Raw genomic sequence first — 21,153 nt, forward strand, 5'->3', positions numbered from 1 at the left:
AGTTGTGCGACCCGGCAACCTCGGACTCAACCCACGGCTAGGCCCGCCACAACACCAGACAAGTACGAAACTTTGACTCCAACTCGAGATGGGTCCCGGTGCTGCTTTGAACCTTAGCTACAGATCTTGTCTTCGGGAACAAGGCGAATGCAAAGCTGAACTGTCCCGAGTAGCTGTAAATCCCCGTATAGTTAGATGCCTTCGCCGACAGAATACCACCGAAAGCCGTCATGACAGAACACAGTCTGGAAAACACTCGACGCGAACAAGATGACTCCTTCTGTTTGATTCGCACTGCCAACAAGGACCAGTTTTTGTAATCTCTCCATCTTGTAGCAAGAATTGCGGAGGACGTGAACGGGTGGACAAAAGACATCCATAAAAACCACCCTGTCATCTCAGGCTCGCCTTTTCAGGTTAGAGTCGAGGAATCCTTTAGGGCCATCTGGACCCTGTCCAGTATATAGGCACCTTCAGGTGGGCTGGCGCTCATCATGACCAAGGGATTGGGGACCCATGGCTAGAGGTTAATGCGCTTGGTCAGACCAGACGCAGAGCGTCACACACCACGACAAATTGCCATGGTATGGTCCTGGGAGCGAATCGAGCCGAGGGAGTGGATTGATGTGAACCAGTGCAGCAATCTGCCAAGTCATCAATCTGCAGCTTCGAAGGGCCGGGAGCCGTTTGGCTGGCAAGAATGGTCAGTTGTCGTTCGAATTTCTGTGTGTTTCCGCAAGTGGCCCATTGCACCAGGTGGAGTTAACCAGATGGCGGTTCCGACAGGCGACGACTTGGGTGAGTTGATGAAATACGGAGACTGACTGTATGAAGCCATACCAACACCCCACTTCTTGGCTGCTTGGGCACAGAGGGCGCGAGGGCCAAGCCGGTTCCATCTCCATGATCCCGTGGCTGATTGCATCTCCAGGACGGTCTACTCTTGACCGATGTGCTGGTTCCAGTGGAAAGGGCTGACGAGCGTCCTCAGACCAGAGGCTCTTACCGTCACGGCTCATGGCACCGATCCTCTCGCGCACACAGAGGTGACTGGACTGTCCTCCTCGCCTGTCCGTCCGCCTGGCACCACAAGCCGATCGTCCAACTTTTCAGCGGGCACGTCACAGCCATAGGTGCCTAGCCGGCTTAGAAGACGACTTGGACGACAAGAGCGCAAAGCTTAAACCAGATATCTTCTTAGGGTTAAGTTCCGAAACGCGTTACCCTTCTGCCCTGGTACGACCTCTACAGGTCGCGGTGCATCCACAATAATCCAGCTGCAGCATAACGAGATCCTGATACAGGTTCGAGAGCGGCATATTGCGGTTAACCAGATGGGAAGGGGGCCTGCGATAGACATTCCTTGCGGAAAACGTGAGTCGGAGAACTGTGGGGGAGGCGTCGCGCGTGTTGAGCAAGAGTGAAGGAGTTCATCTTGAAGCGTCGAGAGATTCCAAAAAGCTGATCTGTATGAATCGTTAGGTATTCCGGTGATAATCGTGTCTCCAGCAAAAAAACCGAGGAACTAAACAGAAACGCGGAGTGGTTGTTGACTGTGAAAGTGCAGTGAGGAAGAGAAGAAGACGCGATGAGAGGCAGGGTCCCCACATTTGAATGCCAGGGCGACGCGCCCGCACGTGACCGCGACACCAACCTCCCCACAGTGCTAATAGTGTGATGGGTGCACATGAAGGTCAGGCTGAATGGATCATGATGACAAAACACTTTTCCATACTTTCATTATTTCCACCTTGAGCCATAACCATAATGGCGAGCTCATCTTCTTCGGCAGGCGGGCAGCCCAAAATTATTGAAGTTATAGTTGAAGCTGGGAAAAAGGCTTTTGATCCTAATATTGATGCCGCCACTCGAGCTTCAGGTGTTGAGGAGTACAACAAGCTTATTGAGAGGTCAGTAGTGCATGACTGCAGCTTAGCCTTTAAGACGGGATGCTGACTTTGGAAGTACCGAAACATGGACTCTACTGCCAGCTCTGAATGCCCTTATTAAACCCTCTATTCTTCCACCATGGCTGCGGAACTCGATACTCCAAACCTTGACCCTCATCCCGCTTCGTCCGGATGGTGTCCGCGGAACCATGGAGTTTGTCTTTTCGGTGCACCCTAGCAACGTTGGAACGACCCCAGAGGCCGATGCAGCATCGCAGAAGCAAGGTGCCAGCATCACCCATGAGGCTGTCGCTGTTGCTACCCGGCTGTTGTCGTCGGTTCCGGCGAGCATGACCGCAGATGCATGGTTCTTGGGCATTTCTGGACAGCTCTTCAGTCTTATAGATGGACAAGCTGGTCCAGATATGGCGAGGACTGCCGCCCAAATTGTTGGGTATGGGATCCTTGGGAAGAAGCAGTATGGGGCGCCTAGTGAGTAAAATGGAGCGATTTATTTATGTCAGCGTTATTGATCGACATAGGATCTCCTGGATGGAACGCATTCGTTCAACCACTCGTGCAAGACTTGAACCCGTCACTGAGAACGGAGTCGAGTCTTGATTCGACCGTCATCAAACAGGAGGAAGACATCGTTGACCTCAGCCAGGACCGTGTTCTTGTTGCCTCCCAGTCACTCAAGACATCCCTCCAGCGACTCAACACTCTTGTGTTGTCCAACCCGTCTCCTGGTCTATGTAGGCGTCTCCTTAGACCGGTGCTGATCCAAATCTGGGTACTTGGGTCATGGCCCAATCCATTACCTGTCACCGAGAACGATTTTGTCAAGCCTGCTAGGACATTGCTGCAGGCTTACTTGCGGCTCTTTGGTACCGCCGACAGTGTCAAACCCTTCCTCAAGAATCTCCTCTGCAAAGGCTCTTCGGGTGACACGGAAAAGCCTTGGGAGTATCGCTTGAGGGGGAAAGGAGAAGTCGAGGCAGTGGAACCGCGTGGCTTCGACTTCAAATCGGGTGTTGAGCTAAACTGGTCCGAGCTTGAAGACAAGTCAGTTACCTTGGTTGATTCCATTGTAACCTCTTGCTCCGCAGCAGAAGTCTCATCCATTTTTCTCAGTCTGTTACGACGATGGATTGAGACAGCAGGGAAGCAAAATGACGAGATTAAAATCGACATCCACCCTGAAGGTGAGGCGCCGGAGTCCCCTGTTCAGGACCTTGTTGAGGTCACTGTACTCCAAAAACTCATGGACAAAGCACCTGAGAAGCTCGTCAGCCATTTCGACCAGCTGCTAGAGCTTATCTGTCAGGTCCTCACCGCAGATGGCCAATCACGATTAGCAGATGATCTCCTAGCGGTGGTACTCAGTCTCCTGAATCTGGTCATCACGGCACCAACGTTCCAGAAATCTCACATCAAGCCGGAGGAGCTCAAGATTGTCGAAACTACCCTGGACAGATTGTCTCAAGAAGACAGGGCACAAGTGTCACCCACTGCAAGAAACTTGGCCTTGTTACTCAAGTACCGCGACGATGTGGAAGAATTGGACGAGCCTACTTCAGCACCGAGCGCCCGCCAAATTGAGGACCGCAGGGCTTATAGCCTGGCGATGAATTACATCACAGGAGGTAGCGATAACCCGCCGCCGGTTGTGTCAGAGGGTCTCAATCTACTCTCTGGCCTGATACTGGCAGATAGTCCCATTCTGGACATTCCCGCGGTCTCCGTGCTACTGTCCAATCTCCTTGAGAACAACGAAGACTATATCAATTTGCGGGTCATCAAAGTATACACTCAGCTTGCAAACAAGCACCCAAAGTCGGCGGTACAGGAGCTTCTGGATCACTACCTGGATGCCCAGGAAAAGACATCGACGGATGTCCGGCTACGGTTTGGTGAGGCACTACTTCAAGTGACACAACGACTTGGCGAGACTTTTGCAGGAGATGTGGCCCAGCAAGTTTGCGAAACGCTACTCTCCATTGCTGGGCGTCGTGGATATCGGCCAAAGACACTTGCGAAACAGACTCGCGATGAGAAGAAGAAAATGATGAAAAAGAAGAAGGACGAGGATGACGACGACGACATGGATGTGGACGAAGATCTAACCGAAGAAGAAAGGGCCAATAATGACATCTTGGCGCAAATCCTTCAAGGGTGGGAAAGCAAGAGGGGTAGCGAAGATGTTCGAGTGCGAACTTCAGCGCTGTCCATCTTTGGTGCCGCTCTCGAGACGAATATCGGTGGCATAGGGCCGACCTTGGTTTCTGCAAGTGTTGACCTATGTGTCAACATTCTCGCAATGGAGCGTGAGCTGGAGACGGCTATCCTCCGAAGAGCTGCCATCTTGAATGTGCTGAGCTTTGTGAGAGCTCTGGATGCTGCCAAGGAGTCTGGGCGAAAACTTGGGTTTGGTCTCACCAACGAGAGTCGAGAGGATATCCTGAGGACTCTGCAATATGTGGCGGCCACAGACGGGGACGGGCTGGTGAAGCAACATGCCAACGACGTGATCGAGAGCTTGGAAAACTGGCAGATGGCAAGCATGCTGCCAACGCAAATTCAGCCAAGCGGCCCGGCGCTTACAAACTTGGCGGGCCTCCACGTCAACCTAAGCGGGACTCTGGTAGACGCATCTGGGCGGCCTCGGCCTAGGATCGAGGAGGTCGAATGAGAGATGGGATGAGATCTGGGAACATCCACGCCACTAATATGCGGCAAATGATTGGCAATCTCGGCCTATACTTGATCGGATATCACAACCCAGGGACGAGCCCCTTGTCCATGCAGTTGAGTGTGGGTTGTGATACCATGCTCTCGGAGGCTTTTGATAGGAGAAGGCCGCAGCAAACAGAGACCCGAAGGAGGAGAAGGATGATGCCCAAAACGTGGCTTATGTTGGCTAAGCATAGACTGAATTGGACATGGTTAATGAGGCTTGCTGCATATGCCTGTGTTGGTCTTGGCGAGAAGCCCAAGAGATCCTATAAGGCTGTACTCATACTACGTTGTGAGAGCGTATGGAGACATCAGATGAGGATAGCATCAGCATCCATCAGCATCCATCAGCATCAACACCGCTAGTTCGTATTTGGAGCCATTAATAGCGCAGTCGGATCAACGGTATCTTCCTTGCAAAGCCAAGAACGAATCTCCCCGCGGGCGGAGAGGTTGGGTGATTGGCGAGATGATGAGCGAGGAATCCATGACGCGGCACAGTCTTGATGGGGAACGGTGAACCGGACGAAAAGAGTCTCGCCAAAAACGGTGGACGACAAAGAAGAATTCCATGGAAGAGCGAGATTGATCCTTGCGGGAGATGGGCCACAGGTTCGGGATAGATGAAGAGGTCAGCACCAAGGCCCAGGACCATGGTAATCTAGGCCTCAAGGATTGACACGATACGACGGCGAGTTGCCAGCATGGGAATGAATTAATTATCGCTCACTCAATTACTCAGGAAAGGGACCCTGCTGTGTCGCGCCATGGTTATGGCCGCGCGAGCCGGCGAGCAAGTTCTACGTGGTTGGGAAAACAAAGGGAGAGGATAATTTAAGGGTGGGGAACAGAGTCGTTATTCTGCGACAAGCAGTGACAGGGACCCAGGTGACACTGAAACGACAAGGATGAGGGTATCTCCCATGGCTCGTGCGGACGGAGAGTTAGCGGATATGGGGCGGGCTTGCCGGTGGCCGATAGATGAAGGAGGCGGTGGCTCCTGGTAGATGAGTTGTGATTGTTCGTGTATCTTTCTTTCTGTATGTACGCGGGATTCTCGTATTGTTGTCGTGTTCTCCTGGTAAGGATCTTTTTGTCGTCAAGTTGTACGATGGCTGAGCGAGATGAGATGGTGGACCTGCAGTAGCCGCCATTACGACCTCTTTTTGCTTCCAGGGATTAGAATGGCTTGGATTGGATCTCTTCTGCCAGACAGAATTCCATCTACTTGCCGAAAGGGGCAACCAGCAGAGCTCGGTCATGAACCTGGCTGGTCGATTTGACTACGGTGACCAGGATCCCCGCTTACACCAAAAGAGTAACGATGATCAAGAAGGCTCTGTGTCTTTTTTAACCATTAATCGTAATCAAGCACAGAGCACAGCGTAGCATCGGCTGATATTACTGCCGGCGCTCTGCGTATGCCGGACGAGGCTGAGTGGGCAAGCAAGAGAGTCATGACGATGCAGTGTCAGCCATGTACGGAGCGACCACTAGGAATGTGAGCCACGGGCAAGATCCAGGAGTGGGCTTGAAGAGAAAGGATCTTTCGCATTTTGGCGCAACTTTGGGCGCTGATGGCGATCAAGTCACATCAGCAAATATGCAGACGGGACAGAGAACAGACATGCTGGTGTTGCATACGGAGTTGCTTCTTGCAGCGGTTAGTGAAACCAATGTCAAGCTCCCGACGCAGCGGCTCTGCAACGAGGCTCTCGGCATGGAAAACGTGCTGATCACTGAGCTGGCTAGTAGTTCTAGACTCCAGCCAACAGTGTACAATGTGCTGTCGGATGCCGGCCGCCTTGGCCCCGTGGTCGCGCATCAGCCGAGATGACATGGCGGTCGCAGCTGTAGTTGACGGGGATGCTTCAGAAAGAACCCTGTGCGATGTCAAAAGACACAGACGAGGCTCTCAGCGTGTAGCATGGAACCCAGATATCCGGGAAGCTCAGCTCGTGTCGTCCTTCCCTGCAGTCAGCGTCGCACCAGGGGATACAAGAAAAGACGGGATCAAGGCAGCGATCCGTCGGGCATTTCCAGCATGTTGCTCTAATCTTGTAAAGGGTAGCTAGCACAAGCTTAATGAGTGGTGCTTCTCAAGGGGCATCGCATCGGTGTGTGCAGTGCATGTCCAAGACTAGACCGCTCAAAAGTGCAGCCTCACCGCATAATGCACAAACACGCTCAACTTTGCAAATGGCTCACAACTATGAATCACAGGATCTGGGCACGCTTTTTATTGCAAGACAAGCAGATTCTCTCTTGTTCAAGTGGCGGCCGCCACAGACAATCAGAGTCTCGGGAGGCGTTGTGGGTTTGATCGATTGGCCCGCGTGGCGTCTCAGGTTCTGCGCCGTACCTGCATAAAAAGTGACGTGGTGGCGCGAGAGGCAAGGATGGAGGAAGGAAGGAAGGAGTGGAGGAAGCAGGAACAGGAACAGTTCTTTCCTTGCTGCAGGCACAGGTAAGCACAGGCACAAAAAAGTCAGATCTCTCTTTCCCTTGCACAAGATGAAATGGGTTCGCAACTCTTTCCCGCCTGTTCATAATTATTCCTCCAGAATCATCCAGAATAACCGCCCTGTTCCCCTCAACTGCGCCTCGGCTGACAGGGTCCTTTACGCAATTACCAAAGGACCTGCCTGTTCGCCATGGTCCAAATTGCAGGGTGCAACGATGGATGGCTGGCCTCGCCGCTCCTCCCAGTGCCTGGCACCTTCTCCCCAAGCCCCCGGTCTCACACCCCAGCTGGAACCCTCAGGACCCTTGCGTTTAGGCCCCTGAGCCAAACCCTTTCGGGCAAGTGCCAAGCGCCCCACCAACATCTGAACCTCCGCCCTCTCCAACCGTTGGTGACTCTGTAGCTCTGACATCCACCAGCTTGGACATCCACAGCTAGACAGCCGCCAGTCACCGACGCCGCAGCAACCAGCAACAAGCAGCATGGTCTCACCTACAAGCCACCCTTGCCCCAGTGCAGGGTCCTCGTCCTGGCACTCGCCCGTCGCCTCCGTGCAAACGCCCACGCTACCACCAAGGTTGTCCACTCCTAGTCGCCATCCGTGATATCTCTCAGCACCCTTGGGTCAGTCACCACCGTCCCCGAGGCTGACTGGGCTCTCCCCGGTGGGGATTGACAACTTCCACCCTGATTAAGGGACATCGAGATGCCGGGCCCTGCCTCCCAAGAAATCCAAGGGGCCTCCCGGTGGACCACCGCAACCCCCCATGCGCGAGTCTTCTTGGCAGTCCGGTGTTTGTAGTTTGACTCCTGATCCTTGGAAGAAGCAAAGAGCTAAAAAGAGGCGTTCAGCCCGGTTGTGCCACCCCCGACTCCGTTTTCTGTTAATATCTAACGCTTCCTGCCTCATCTGTGGTCTTATTTCTGCTTTCTCCCAGTCTCGTCTATCTCACTCAACCACACTCCTTCAGTCTTTTGTGACTTTCATTCCATTCTTTTCCGGCTTTTTCGCCATTACAGTCCTTGCACATACCAGCTTTCACCATTCCAACTTTATACCTTCTTTCGTGAAGCAAAACTGTGTCTTGCTCGCCACTCACAACTAAAGAATTGACTTCTGCAGTTGTTTTGAAGACATCCAATCGTTGACATAGACGAAACTGAAGACGCCGCAAAATCCCAGCAAATCCAAAACAACATCCAAGATGAAGTCCGTCATCGCTAACATCGGCATGTTTGCCGCCGTGGCCAACGCCTACTCCTACCCCCGCCACATGCACTTCCGCCGAGACAACGGCACCGACGATGCCCTCACCACCCTGACTGTCCTGACCACTGAGGTCCATACCATCACCTCTTGCGCTCCCACCGTCACCAACTGCCCCGCCCGTGACCAGACCGCCCTGGACGAGCTTCCCGAGACCGACAAGACCACCTACGTTGTCACCAACACCGTCCTTCTCACCACCACCGTCTGCCCCGTCACCGAGGCTGGCTACATCTCTTCCTCGGTCATCAGCGAGGCTCAGACTGGTGGCATCACCGGCAAGACCATCACTGCCCCCCTGACTGCCGATGTTCCCCTGAGCACCGGTGCCTACCCTCCCGCCACCGCTGGCGACGAGTCTCCTGAGGCTCCTGAGCCCACCAGCCTGACCACCATCACCTCCGATCTTGTCACTGACAAGACTGTCACCCTCACCCTCGGCACTGGTACCGATGCCAGCGTCGTCACCACCACCGTTCAGTCCACCATCAAGACTACCATCACTGTTCCCTGCTCCGAGGCTGGCCCTGAGGTGACCGACGATGGTAGCAAGGGCAATGGCACCCCCGATGAGCCCACCACCACTACTACCAAGACCAGCACCGGCACCGTGACGAAGACTGTCGAGCGCGCTGGTTCCACTGAGACCAAGACCCCCGGCTCCAGCTACGGTACCTCCACCGGCAACGGTGATGACGGCAAGTCCACTGGCAACAACACCCCCGACAACGGTTCTTCCACTGGCAACAGCTCCGAGGACTCTGTCTGCGAGGACAAGACCGTCACCGTCACCGTCTCTGCTCCCGCCTCCACTGTCTACGTCACCGTCGGCGGTGAGGGCAGCAAGACCCAGGGCTCCCACGATGCCTCCGTTACTGAGGGCCCCAAGGGCGGCAACAACGGCTCTGGCTCCGACAACGGTTCCGGCTCTGACGATGATGATGAGGAGGACTACGATGACGACGAGGATGAGGAGTGCGACACCACCACCACCCTCGAGGCTACCGTTACTGTTGTCCCCTACCCCGTCAACGGCACCACCCCCACCGGCGGCTACGCTGCTCCCACCGGCTTTGCCCGCCGTCTCCGATAAGCGTCTCGTTGACGACCATGTATATGCCGTCCAATCCTGTACATGACCCCGTATTTTGGTCACTTTCTTGGTTAGCATCTAGTGGAGGGAGGATTCCTCAGGCGGGTTGACACTTTCCTGGATGTATGACAATTTTACACAATTTTTTTTGCTGCTTCTTCTTCCAAAACCAATTCAATGAATATCATGATCTCTCTATCTTGCCCACCAACAAACTCAAATACCTCTTTTGCACAAATGGGGCCCTACGATGGGTGCGGGAAGCGCCTTTTCTCTTTTCTCTCTAGATGGATAGATACAGGATTATGATTGCGTGGAGTGTTTGGTTCCGTCGACTAGGCTCCGCGTCTTTGGGTTGTTTATTTGTCATATACATCTTTTAGCCTTCGTTGTACATATCTGTGAATGGGGATGTCTGGTTTGGAGTAACTTGCACCTGAACAACCGTGATGCGTGAAGTGTGATTGATTCAGTTAGGCACTGTATTCATTGATATGCAAATCTGTTGATAAACCACGTATGCTGTAGTATTGTCCGTTCAGGCGTAACGTAGTCTAACAATTGAGTCCCTCATACTAAAGCACTCCATACGTGCGTTGTCTTGTCATCTCATCTCATCTCATCCTTGAGAGAGTCCGTCCAAGTCATAACCCCAAACGCCACATCATTCCTCGCCACATACCGAGGACAGTCCAGTTCATCATTACATACATAATTCACACAAAGCCTATCCCAAAAGGACCTGCTCGTAAGCTCCACTGTCCAAGTACCGATGCAATACGTCCTGTAGCGCAGCCTTTGTTCGTGCGAGCTGAGGTGCAACTCCATCAGCCTGCTGGAGGTTACCGCGGATGCTCTCAACGTGACCAGCAAGTTGTAGAGCCAGCGGTTCAAGAGGTGTATCGACGAGATGCTGCATTGTATTAGACTCTGATTTTTATGACTGAAGAAAAGGGATGAACTTACCTTGAGACTGCTTGAAGAGTCACGGTCATCTGTTGTGATGGTGTTGTCTGGGTCTTTCGGTAGAGGTTGCGATGTAGGCGCCAACACGTGAGCTTTACGATATAGATCCTTTCGCTCTCTTGTCTGCGCCCTTGCGTCGGCCTCTAGCTTGCGCAGCTTTTCATAGTCATCTTCCAACTCTTGCTCCATCCTCGCCTTCTCAGCCCGGAGCAGCTCAACCGCATGCTTCGCCGGAACGAGCTGTCTCTCCAACGCCGTCTTCCCGTCTAGCACAGCTTCAAAGTCGAGCTCGAGGGCACGTCCGCCGTCAGCGTCTGCGCCTCTTCGTCTCCCCGTGCGCGCACCTCCGGATGAAGAGGCGGGTGGGAAGGGGAGACCACGGGCGAGCTTGCGCTCTATACGACGCGAGACTAGGTGTAGGGCTGCTGAGGCGTGGGTGCGCCGGTTCCGGGTTGATGATGTGCGTTGGAGAATGGGTTGGTGGGCGAGGGTGAGGATGGACGAAGCGGCGGGGAGGGATGCGCCTGTGAGGGGCGTCCATTTTGCGGCGATGGTTGAGGATTTGATGGTGCGGGTGTAGGGGGCGATGTGAGGATATGGCTTTGGCGGTGATGGGAGTTCTTCGTCTGAAGAGGAGGCGGCTTCTTTGCTGGTACGACGACGGCGTTTGTTGGCGTTGCCTTGTTGTTCCTGTTCCTGTTCCTTGGCTGCTTCTGCGTTCTCGGTTGATGGCCTCGATCCCTTCCGTCGGCCACGTTTCTTTGGTTGTGCTTCATCTTGCTGATTCTCCGCTTCCTCTTCTCGTGTGTCTGATGCTCGACCCTTCTTCTTCTTCGACTTGGTCCCCTCGGCGCCCTTGTTATGGACACTCTCAGGACCCAGGTCGCGCAAAGAGTTTCGCAGGCTTCGTCGAATAGTCTGTTCTTCCTCAGGCTCCTCTTCGGCAGGCGCTTCGCGTCGACGTCTCTTCTTGGGCGCTGGTTCTGCCTCGGGTTCTGGCTCTTGTTGCTGGGTTGCCTTGCGTCCTCGCTTGCGTGATTGTTGCTCCTCCTCCTCGGGCTGTCCGTCCTCTGTCGCCTTTGACCGCGCTTTTCGCTTCTGCTTCTTTGCGCCCTCGGTAGCCTCGTCCTCGTCCTGTTGCTGCACTTCCTCGGTAGGTTTCGTGCGCTTGCCTCGCTTCTTCTTCCCAGCATTCTCTACCGCTTCTTCCTCGTTCTGTTGTTCTTCATTCTGTTCCTCCTCGGTGGGTTTTGCGCGCCTGCGTCGCTTTGGCTTCTCTGCGTTCTCTACAACCTCGTCCTCATCTGGTTGCTCCTCCTCCTGCTGTTCCTCGGTGGGCTTCGGACGCCTCCCTCGTTTCGACTTCGGCGCATCCTCTACAACCTCCTCCTCATCCTGCTGTTTCTCGAGCGAAGGCCGACCACGTTTCCGCTTGGGCTGTGCTTCTACTGTCGCGTCGCCATCTTTTGAGTCTAGAGACGGTCGACCGCGCTTCCTTTTAGGAGCCTCCTCCTGCGGCGGAGACTGTTCGACGGCATCGGCGCTCTTCTTGGGTCGTCCTCGCTGCTTCGGACGCGCAGCTTCCTCGACGTCAGCTTCGTACTCGTCGGGGCGGTCCTGCGACGCGCTGGTGGTCGGCTTTGACGCGTTTGGAGGGCGGCCACGTTTGCGACCTGGAGGTTTTGGATCTGGAGCCTGAAAAAGTGACAAGCGTTAAATAATTGCGCGATTAATTTTATATATGTCTTTGAGTGTTCAACTTACCATTGTGAAATTGGTGGCGCGTGGGGTGGGAGATGCAATTGTTTGTGATGATGGAAATGCATGTTGTTTCAGCGGCTAGAGTTCATCGGCGCCGGTGCTTATCGGGGAAGCGGGGCAGGCCGGGCTTGTTTGGCTCCGCTCGCCGGGCTCGGCCACGGGGGACGGCGATCTTGGTCATTTTTTCGACGCAGGCGATACGGCACATCTCATATTTATTACAGTAGAGGAGTTTTTATTAAAGCAATCTTTGCAGAATCGGGCATGGCGATGCGATTCGCCATTGTCATTTCGAGTACCTCAAGTATTCGGGTACGTAGATCAAATCTTGAGTGAATTCTGCAACCCGTCAAGAAGCATCTGTGCCGAGGCCATCTCTCACAGCATAGCATCTAGTACAACCTCATCAGTCTCTCGTCAGTCTGCATCCCCAAGCTGAAAACGATAACCGAGAGTTTTTAGCTCTCCTCGCACCGCACCACCAACATCAAAAACCCTAGGGCTGGCCTCACGCACAACAGTTGAAGTGGCTGCTACACAATGATGGCATCAGACGTGTGTCCTCGCGATAGGCAGCGCGCGTTCGCATCTGCGAGATAACCATGCCATTCCGTCAGCTCTGCTGGGATTCCAGACGCAGCTGCTGCGTGATGACGATTGACTGGGGTGGGCGCGCGCGCCGTTGGGGGGAACAACGCCTCGGTACCGCAGAATGGGTATCGGTACCGTAGCGATCCGCGGACGGTACATTTTTCTTTTTGCTTTAATTAGCTCTTTGGGTAAGGTGTTTTTAAAGATGTACATTCGTGGGACCCTTCCGTCTACTTGCATGCTTGCTTGGTGTTGAGATGGAAGCATCACAAGAAGTAGGGATGGCATATGTAGCAGCCTCTTATTCGTGTTTTTTGAGTGTGCTCTGCCAGCTCAGACAAACCTTTCAACGCAGACATCCCATTCTTGCATTTGCGAAAAACGGCTCCGCGTTCTAATTACCTACTTTGCCTGTTGGGCTCTTTTTGACATTCACGGCGCCTAATGTACTCCATCTGCCGATAAGAAAAGAGTCATACAAAACAACGTGTCAAGAGGCTAAATCTAACCATGTCACCCTCGAATTCGGTTGTTTAGTTGTTAGTCGACATTTCATGTGTGGGGAGTGTAAAAAACCCCAGGAAGCCCTCAGCATTGCTGCCCAAGCGCTGAAGACGGTGATGCCCCCCTCCTCTCCATCCCCTGGTGGCGCCAACGGGTTGGTCCACGAGGGCGCTTAAAGAGTTGTTTTTTCTGCTACTCGTTTACTCTGTTGAATAATTAAGAAAAAACTCTGTAAGTTTTTTCTAAGCTGTCTCTTGTGGGATCCTTTCTGCAAGGGCTTGAATCTCGTGTCCCACTCGCTTCCGCATCTCCAGGAATCCTTGGCTGAGCCGCGTCTGCGCTGGCATGCCCATCCCATCACACAAGGTTCGACCACTGATATCCACGAGAGTGAGACTTGTTGGACGTGGGCAAGGGGATTTACAGCGGGCCGGCCCATAATGTCTATGATTTTTTCCTGCATTCCAGACGAAAGAGAAAAAAAAGCTAGCTGGCCTCGTTTTTTCTGTGATTCAATATTGGTCGGACTGCCGAAGTTTTTCTGGTGTGGTAGATGTAGGTGGTGGGATGGATATAAAAGCGAGGGCGCCTTGTTTGTGCGTGAGAAGTCGAGAACCTCCATCTCTCATCTTTCGAGATACCATCAATCAATCGAGTCTGGTCGACTCGATTTTCACATTGATCCATCCATCCATATCTATCCACCTTACGGATACTGTACCTCAGTTGGCTGCCACAAGCCCCTCCCCCCATCAACAGCTGTAATATCCATTGTACGCATAAATCCTGCCCGAGTGATACTAGAGACATTCGGTTTGCCTCCGTCTCCTCAAAATCCCGAGCACCTTCCTCCGATCCATACAAAAGCACGTGAGACTTCATCGCAGGCCTGTCAAGTACTGACAGACGCAACCTTGAATCTCTCGTCCCAAGACATTCGATCTGAATCACCCACCCATCCCCCCCAATCGTTCTTGGCTCTAAAAAAGTCCCTCCCCCCCCCCTCACGTCAGTGAGACATCCCGCCGAAGCTATCCCCATCTTCTCTCCACCGGACGAGACAGAAGAATCCACTTGGAGGCGGCGCCCAACCTCCTCTTTTTCACATTGCAGACCCGAACCCGGCCCCGGTCACGGCGCTACGTTTCCTCCACTCGCTCCCGTCCCGCAATCGCAAGACAGACAGAGCGAGAAGGTGCAAGAAGAGAAAAGGCCGCTTTCTCACGTCTTGTCAATCATCACATCAGTCGGCGTCGCCAGGGCCCGCCCAAACCCGAATCAGAAAAGGGCTGAGCCTCAGAGACAGGGCCTTCCTTGCAGTTGGAGCTCCCTCGTGCCAGTTTCTCTTTTTTGACCTCAAGGAACAGGCCAGCAGGAGATACCATCCCATACCGTCCCATACCCCTCGACGGTTTTAGTTCTTGTTGTTGTTCCTCTCTCGGTTGAGGCATTACTGTTAGTCTGCTTCGCCTTGTCCGCCCGCTCGCCTCATCCCCGACCCGACGACGCAAGTGATTGTGTGGTGGTTGCTCTGCCAAATAGATTACCCAGGCAGGTCATCCGGTGGTCGCATCATCGCCATCACCAGTCCTTTTTTAAGCAAGAATCGCCCGCCGTCGTCCGCCCCCCGGGCCAAGATCTGGACCGTCGAGTACCATCGCAGTACCATTGCGGTACTGTACTTCTTCTCTCTGCTCTTGTTCAAGTTTCTTGGACGCTGCGGGGCCTATCAAGCCGCTTCCCCTCCGTCCCCCTCCGTCCGTTGCTCGCTCGCCATCCATCTTACTTGCATTTCTTTTTTCTTCTTCCCCTCATCTTTTTTTCTCTTGTCGTTTCTTCTTTTTCCTTTTCCCTCTTTTTTTGTCATCTTCGCTTGACCCCCTCCAAGTGAACGACAAAAAAAAGATACAAGGAATCAGCAACCTCTTTATTCTCTCCTGTCGTCGACCGTTTCATCCTGTCGACGAACAAGACAAGACAAGACCCTGCCAAGTACAAGGGCGCCCACATCGTTTTTGGGGTCCATCCCATCGCAGTAGGCAAAGAAACGTTTCAATCGACGATAAGCGGAACCGACAAGATCTCTCCGAGAGACGAGACTCTTGTCACCCACCCCGCCAAGCGAAGAGTGCTCGATCCAAACATCAGCACCCTCTCTCAGTTTTCGAGACATTATCATGACCCCAAACACAAGCCGAATATCATCCTCTCCGTGTTGGAGATTTCTCCTCTGGGTCTTGACTCCCTGACTGCTGCTGTTATCGCTACTACTACTACCACTGCTACCACCACCTGGTGTTGTCTCGCAACGAGCATCCCATCGTCATCGCCACTGCCACTCGTATCATTATTCCCGTCGCCATTGGTGCTGTCCTGTCACTGACTGACTGCCACTGATTTTTTTGTCCCTTTGTCTCTTCAGCCCGGGCTGATCAACAAGACGGGACCAGACAAGGCCCAACCTTCGAACAAGGGCCTTTTCTTCTACTCCTTCGATATCTCTTCTACCCCTCGCTGCTCTCCACTGCTGCCAGTCCAGTCCAGTGCCAGCCCAGCGCAAGAGGGCCCAGAAACGCCCCCCAAAAAAGCCCGCTCAGCCCTGGCCCAATCGAACCCAATCGACCACCCCCTCCCCCTCCCCCTCGCTCGCTCCCAATCAATCCCACTCACTCCCACTTGGGACTTGGCCACTTGGGTGCATTGCATCCTGCGATGCTCTGTTGGCAGCCCCGCGTAGTATCCTAGCAGAGCCAGCAGTAGCCAGCCAGCCAGACTGCAGAGCAGGCCAGCCCAGCCAGCCCAGCCCAGTCCAGCAAAGCACAGCACAGCACAGCAAAACGGCTGCAGGTTTTTTTCTGCCGTTTTTTTGTCTCCTTCTTATCCTCTTCCCTCTCTCCATCTCATCCAATACTCGAGACCGGTACCTCATCCTCCCACCGGCCCTTATTAAATCACTATTTATTTACTTCCGGATCGGCTTGGGCTCACTTTACCCCACATCCACGCCAACCAAAGGGACTCGATTGATAAGATCCCGCCGACGGTCTGGTCTCGGACTCGGGCTTGTCCTTTTCTTTACCGTACACACCTAACGGCCGTCGGTTGTCAGGTGGTGGACGCCGCCACTTGCACCAATACTTTCAACTCGGCCTACCTACCAAAATTATATACGTTTTTTTTGTCTTTGGATCTTTCAGTCAGCCAGCATGCCGAGAAAAAACGTCCGGCGGCGGCCCGCTACGCCAAACCTCAAGGTCGCTCAGGTTCAAACTCAGGCTGAGGACCAACAACAACTCACCGCCGCCGACCCGAACTCGCCACCAGAGACCCCCACTACATCGCCGCCCTTTTCCCGCAAGATCAGTCTAAAACCTCGGCGCCAGCCTGACTTTCATGATTATTTTGAGCCTCTTGACACGGATCCCAACATCAAGCCTGTTGGAAATGGTCACCAGTTTAGCTACCAGCCCAACCTGGGTCCTGAGCAGTTGAGTCCTCGCTCATCTTCCTCGTCCGATATGCTCGACGATACCAGCGAAGACGACTCAGACGACGACGACGACGATGACGATGACTCGGGGAGCCCAAGCATCCGCAGCTTAACAAACAGTCCTGCACCAGCTGCTGCTTCCGAGGCGGATGAGTCTGACATGGATCTTTCTGACGATGCCGAAAGCTCTAGCGACTCAGACGACTCTGAATCTGACTCTGGTTCTGACTCTGACAGGTCCGGTGCTACAGACGAGGCCGAGACTTCACATATCACTGCTACCACCGCGGCCACAGCTACCTGCAACTTTGTTCTCGAGGATGTTGACCCGATGGACCCTGAGTGTGAGGGACTCGATGTTCTGCAACCCACCGAGATTGAGTCGAACCGCAGTCGCTCAAGATCGCGGCACAGAAAGGCCCATAAAACCATGGTCAAGGATTTCAAGAACCTCAACTGCAGCAACGAGACTTCAGACAATGAACAGGCTGCGGATGGCGACTACGAATTTGACGAGGAGTCGGCATTCCTGAGGCGGCGTGAGCAGCTCAGAAAGTTCCGCCGCATGAGCATGGGCAGCAGCTTTGGAAAGCGCACGCATAGCGAACTCAGCGACTCGGACGATGACGGTGAGGCATTAGACGTCAACGACGTCGGCTCGAGCGCACGTCGCATGCGGAGAAAGCTGCAGCGAACCAGCTTACTATTCCACGACCCGCCCCCCGCGCGCATTGATGAGCTCGAGGAACCTGACTCGAGTGAGGAAGACTACATCCCCGGCCAGGACCTCGCCCGAGAGCTACCTTATTGGGCCATGGAGATTATGGAGATGGACTCGAACTCGAGCTCGAGCTAGGAACCGGAAAAGTCTCGCGAGCACCATGTCAGCTGCAGAGCAGAGGCGGTCATGCGCTACCCCGGCCACACCGCAGACATGGCGATTAACGATGTTACGAGGAAAAGACGAGAGGCGACCAGGGGTACCTCTGACGACGATAACGATTCACCACAACCAAACCAACCCACGAGCATGACACCGCCTGAATCGGACTACTACTCTACCTAGACAGCCGCTCATCCCCGGACGCTCCGGGGGGGTTGAGCAACGGCCACCAATCACCTCGGACCCCAGCTTGAATGGTCCGTTCACACAAAATCAGGTCGTGGCTGACGACGGATCAAGGAGGAGGAGACATACGAGAATGATGTTGGACATTTTGCATAGAAAGGAAAGGCTCAAGTTAGCATCAGGGACACAGGCCACACACAGTACCTAAGGATCAAAGGCCCTGCATTTTCGTTGGATACCTATTAGACCGTTTCTTTTTTACATCCACTGTCATCAGATTAGTTTGCTTGCTTGTCGGAATGAACCACAAGATCGACAGGATCAGCAAGGCAAGGCACAGGAAATATGCATGCATGCGGAAGAACCTACATGGGGAGGGGTACAAGATTGGCGGACAGTTTGAAGACAAGACGCCGCTTTGACATTTTGTTATATCAAAGCAACTCTAGACTCGGATAGACTTTGGGAGCTTTTTTCGGTTCTTCTTTTTCTACTGTCATCATCATCTCTGGGCATTCTGTCACAGAAAGAAAACATCAATAGCATTCTCTGCACACACTCAGTCGGACGGTGTGTTTAAAAACGCTCACTAGTCCAGCCACCCCCGGGAGCTCTTAGCTTAGTGACGCCCGGTGGCGTGTGCCAATTTGATTCGGCCGAGAGTGACCTGAGGAACTATCGATTTCGTTTGCGAGGCTCTGTTGGTTCTAAGCACCTGCAGTGATCGATAGCGCAGGAGACGAGATGTCTTGGCTGGAAGATCAACAGGGGTAATGTGGGAAAGCAAGAGGGCATATAATGGGAGGAAGAGACGGAATGGGAAGCGGCTGACAACCCTCCTCTCTTCCTACTCTTTGTCTCTCGTTCACTGGGCAAGATGGCTATATTCAAGTCTCTGGTCGTCACATTCGTTGTTCTGACCGCCATTGGCGCCAATGCTGGCCCTTGTATACCCAAGGCCTCTCTGACTTCGGGTTCAACCTTGACGGCTACTTCATCTGAGTCGTCTTTTAGCTCTTCGGAGACGTCAGTCGCGTCATCTACTGAGACCGCTGCTGGAACCACAACATCTTTGACAGATACAACAAGCTCGACTCTTGAGGCTTCCTCTTCCGAGACTTCTTTGACTTCGCCAGAGACTTTAATCACCTCGTCTACTGAGACCTTTACCGATACTTCTACTGTCACTACAACGGCTTCAACGGATGTGTCGAGCTCGACCTTTGTGACTTTGACCAGCACGGGAACCACAGATTCGTTGACAACTGCTACCTCTACAGCCGAGTCTTCAACTGTTGAGTCTTCAAGCACAGAAATCTCAACCACAACCACCTCTAGAGAACCCATCCGCACTGAAGAGTGCGCAGTCCTCGGCGGCGCTGGCCACGATCTCTCCCCAGACAAGCTTGCGGAAGTTAAGATCCAGGCGTACGACGACAAGACACTCGACGAGTGTCTCGCCATCTGCGAGTCCCAGAGCGACTGTGCGACTCTTGCGTATAACCCGACACGCAACAAATGCGAGACGTGGAAGGGCACGCTGGAGCAGATTGGCGTCGACAACACCCCCGGGGCTGAGTGGTACTACTACTCGACTTCATGCCTCGCCAATGATCGGAAGGATACATGCGCAAGGCCAGGCTGGGGTCTTGACGGCGACGCAAACACTTCAGGAACAAAGATTGGCAAGTTTCCTGGTTATGACAACTATGCGGGCTGCTATGCGTTCTGCAAGGAGACCGAGGGATGCGCCATGTTTGCGTTCAACCCCGTCGAGCAGCTGTGCGAGCTGTGGTCCGGGTCATTTGAGCAGGCCAAGTTTAGGCCTGTTTTCAGAGCGTCGTGGACGTTTTACAGGCTGGATTGTCTTGAGCCTCAGGGTGGTGAGGGCGGTGCGAACTGAGCTGTCTTGGCTTAGTTGATGGTGATGGGGGAGTTGATAGATACACGCGGAATGTGGGATATGATATACGACCAATTATACCTTTCGGATGAACATGTAATAATTAACATAGAACAAGACTTTGTATCAATTATAATAGAGTCCGGTTTGGTCATCAATTGAGGTGGTCTTGACAAAGACTTATAAGCACAGCTCTGATGGAGGTAACATGACAACTGACAGTTTCACAGCCAGGATTCGTCACAGACAAATACAATGTACTTAAATGATTAGAGCGTCACACCAATACAACTTAGTCTTCAAGTATTTAACTGTTTATGAATAAGCCAAGCTCAGGCTACAGGATGAGTGGACATTGTGTAGTGACGACGCCGGTGAAGGAAGGGTGCTTATCGATAAGCAAGCTGCCCGCCTTCATTGTTTTGAAACTCCACCATAGATCAACACAACCATCTCCAACCATCACAATCTCTCTCGAGGATCCATCCCACCACTTAAACGCATTCTATCCTCTCGAGCCTCAACTTCAAAGCCAAGTCTCATAGAGTTACACCCGAGAAACCGAACGGCCTGTCACCGGATCCGACAACCAGCCACCATGTCCCTCATTTCAGCCCATCTGGAGCAGATTGGCTACTCGTGCCAGGGCATCGACTCCCTCCCGTAAGCCCTCGATACTCCCCGTTGGAGCCATTGCTGAATATGTACAGCTTCCCTCGACCCAAAATCTTCACCAACGCCCTCCTCTCTAACCACGACATCACCTCTCTCATCCGCGACACCGAAGCCCACGAGCGCGCCCTCTTCTCCGTGCCCCCGCCTCCCCCGCCCTCGACAGCCCTCAAGCCCACAGAGCCTGAAAAGACAAAGTCGACGGGGAGGCGACAGACTGTTTTCAACGTGGCCTCGGGAGAAGTGACTACGGGTCCTCCTCAGCGAGCCGGCGCAGGTCATCCTCGACGTCAGACAGCTGTGGCGGCCGTGCTGGGTGGGCAGATGCATGAGGAGTTGCGTCGCGGGGAGATGGATCGCAAGGGTGATGTAGATGTCAATGTTCTTCTTCGCGGTGCAGAGAAGCTCTGCGGCGTGTACGAGCTACCAGGTGCAAGAGAGCGCATCGCCGCGTTGAGGAGCAAACACGCCCACGGCAAGAATACGATGGCATACTACGAGGCGCGGGTAGCCGAGCAAGCCGAGAAACTGGCGACGCTGGATCACAGGGACTGGCTCGGCGATGCGGATGAGGAAGAGGAGGAGGAAGAGGGTGAGGTGTGGACGGAGGAGGATCTGAGGAGGGAGGAGGAGGAGGCGAGGCAGATGGAGGTTAAGAAGAGGGAGCTGCAGGTGAGGTTGAGACAGATGGAGAAGGATCTGGGTGGGTTGATGAGGATGTGAGGTGTGAGCGATGAGACAAGATGAG

At 53.6% G+C, this 21,153-nt stretch overlaps 6 protein-coding genes across 6 annotated transcripts; 5 read left to right on the top strand and 1 right to left on the bottom strand.

Annotated features, from left to right (window-relative positions):
* Positions 1-1,767: 1,767 nt before the first annotated feature.
* LRP88_03179 (RTP1/Tango6 family protein) lies at positions 1,768-4,581 on the top strand (the record flags this gene model as incomplete). Its single annotated transcript, XM_083239809.1, has 5 exons — positions 1,768-1,910; positions 1,966-2,381; positions 2,432-2,788; positions 3,002-3,535; positions 3,602-4,581. 5 exons carry the CDS (start codon positions 1,768-1,770, stop codon positions 4,579-4,581), a joined length of 2,430 nt encoding a protein of 809 aa, XP_083104939.1.
* Positions 4,582-8,294: 3,713 nt separating this feature from the next.
* On the top strand, positions 8,295-9,449 carry LRP88_03180 (uncharacterized protein; the record flags this gene model as incomplete). Its single annotated transcript, XM_083239810.1, has 1 exon — positions 8,295-9,449. The coding sequence occupies one exon, from the start codon at positions 8,295-8,297 to the stop codon at positions 9,447-9,449; it is 1,155 nt and encodes a 384-aa protein (XP_083104940.1).
* Positions 9,450-10,176: 727 nt separating this feature from the next.
* Positions 10,177-12,182, bottom strand: LRP88_03181 (CENP-Q, a CENPA-CAD centromere complex subunit-domain-containing protein; the record flags this gene model as incomplete). The annotated part of the gene is made up of 3 exons (XM_083239811.1): positions 10,177-10,362; positions 10,416-12,110; positions 12,180-12,182. 3 exons carry the CDS (start codon positions 12,180-12,182, stop codon positions 10,177-10,179), a joined length of 1,884 nt encoding a protein of 627 aa, XP_083104941.1.
* A 4,295-nt stretch (positions 12,183-16,477) lies between these two features.
* LRP88_03182 (uncharacterized protein) lies at positions 16,478-17,617 on the top strand (the record flags this gene model as incomplete). Its single annotated transcript, XM_083239812.1, has 1 exon — positions 16,478-17,617. One exon carries the CDS (start codon positions 16,478-16,480, stop codon positions 17,615-17,617), a length of 1,140 nt encoding a protein of 379 aa, XP_083104942.1.
* Positions 17,618-18,707: 1,090 nt separating this feature from the next.
* On the top strand, positions 18,708-19,733 carry LRP88_03183 (uncharacterized protein; the record flags this gene model as incomplete). Its single annotated transcript, XM_083239813.1, has 1 exon — positions 18,708-19,733. One exon carries the CDS (start codon positions 18,708-18,710, stop codon positions 19,731-19,733), a length of 1,026 nt encoding a protein of 341 aa, XP_083104943.1.
* A 598-nt stretch (positions 19,734-20,331) lies between these two features.
* On the top strand, positions 20,332-21,128 carry LRP88_03184 (DASH complex subunit Spc34; the record flags this gene model as incomplete). Its single annotated transcript, XM_083239814.1, has 2 exons — positions 20,332-20,396; positions 20,444-21,128. 2 exons carry the CDS (start codon positions 20,332-20,334, stop codon positions 21,126-21,128), a joined length of 750 nt encoding a protein of 249 aa, XP_083104944.1.
* Between the last annotated feature and the right edge of the window lie 25 nt (positions 21,129-21,153).

Source organism: Fusarium phalaenopsidis (genome assembly GCF_050370095.1).
Source record: "Fusarium phalaenopsidis strain FUZ10S chromosome Unknown contig_32286, whole genome shotgun sequence".
NCBI lineage: Eukaryota > Fungi > Ascomycota > Sordariomycetes > Hypocreales > Nectriaceae > Fusarium > Fusarium phalaenopsidis.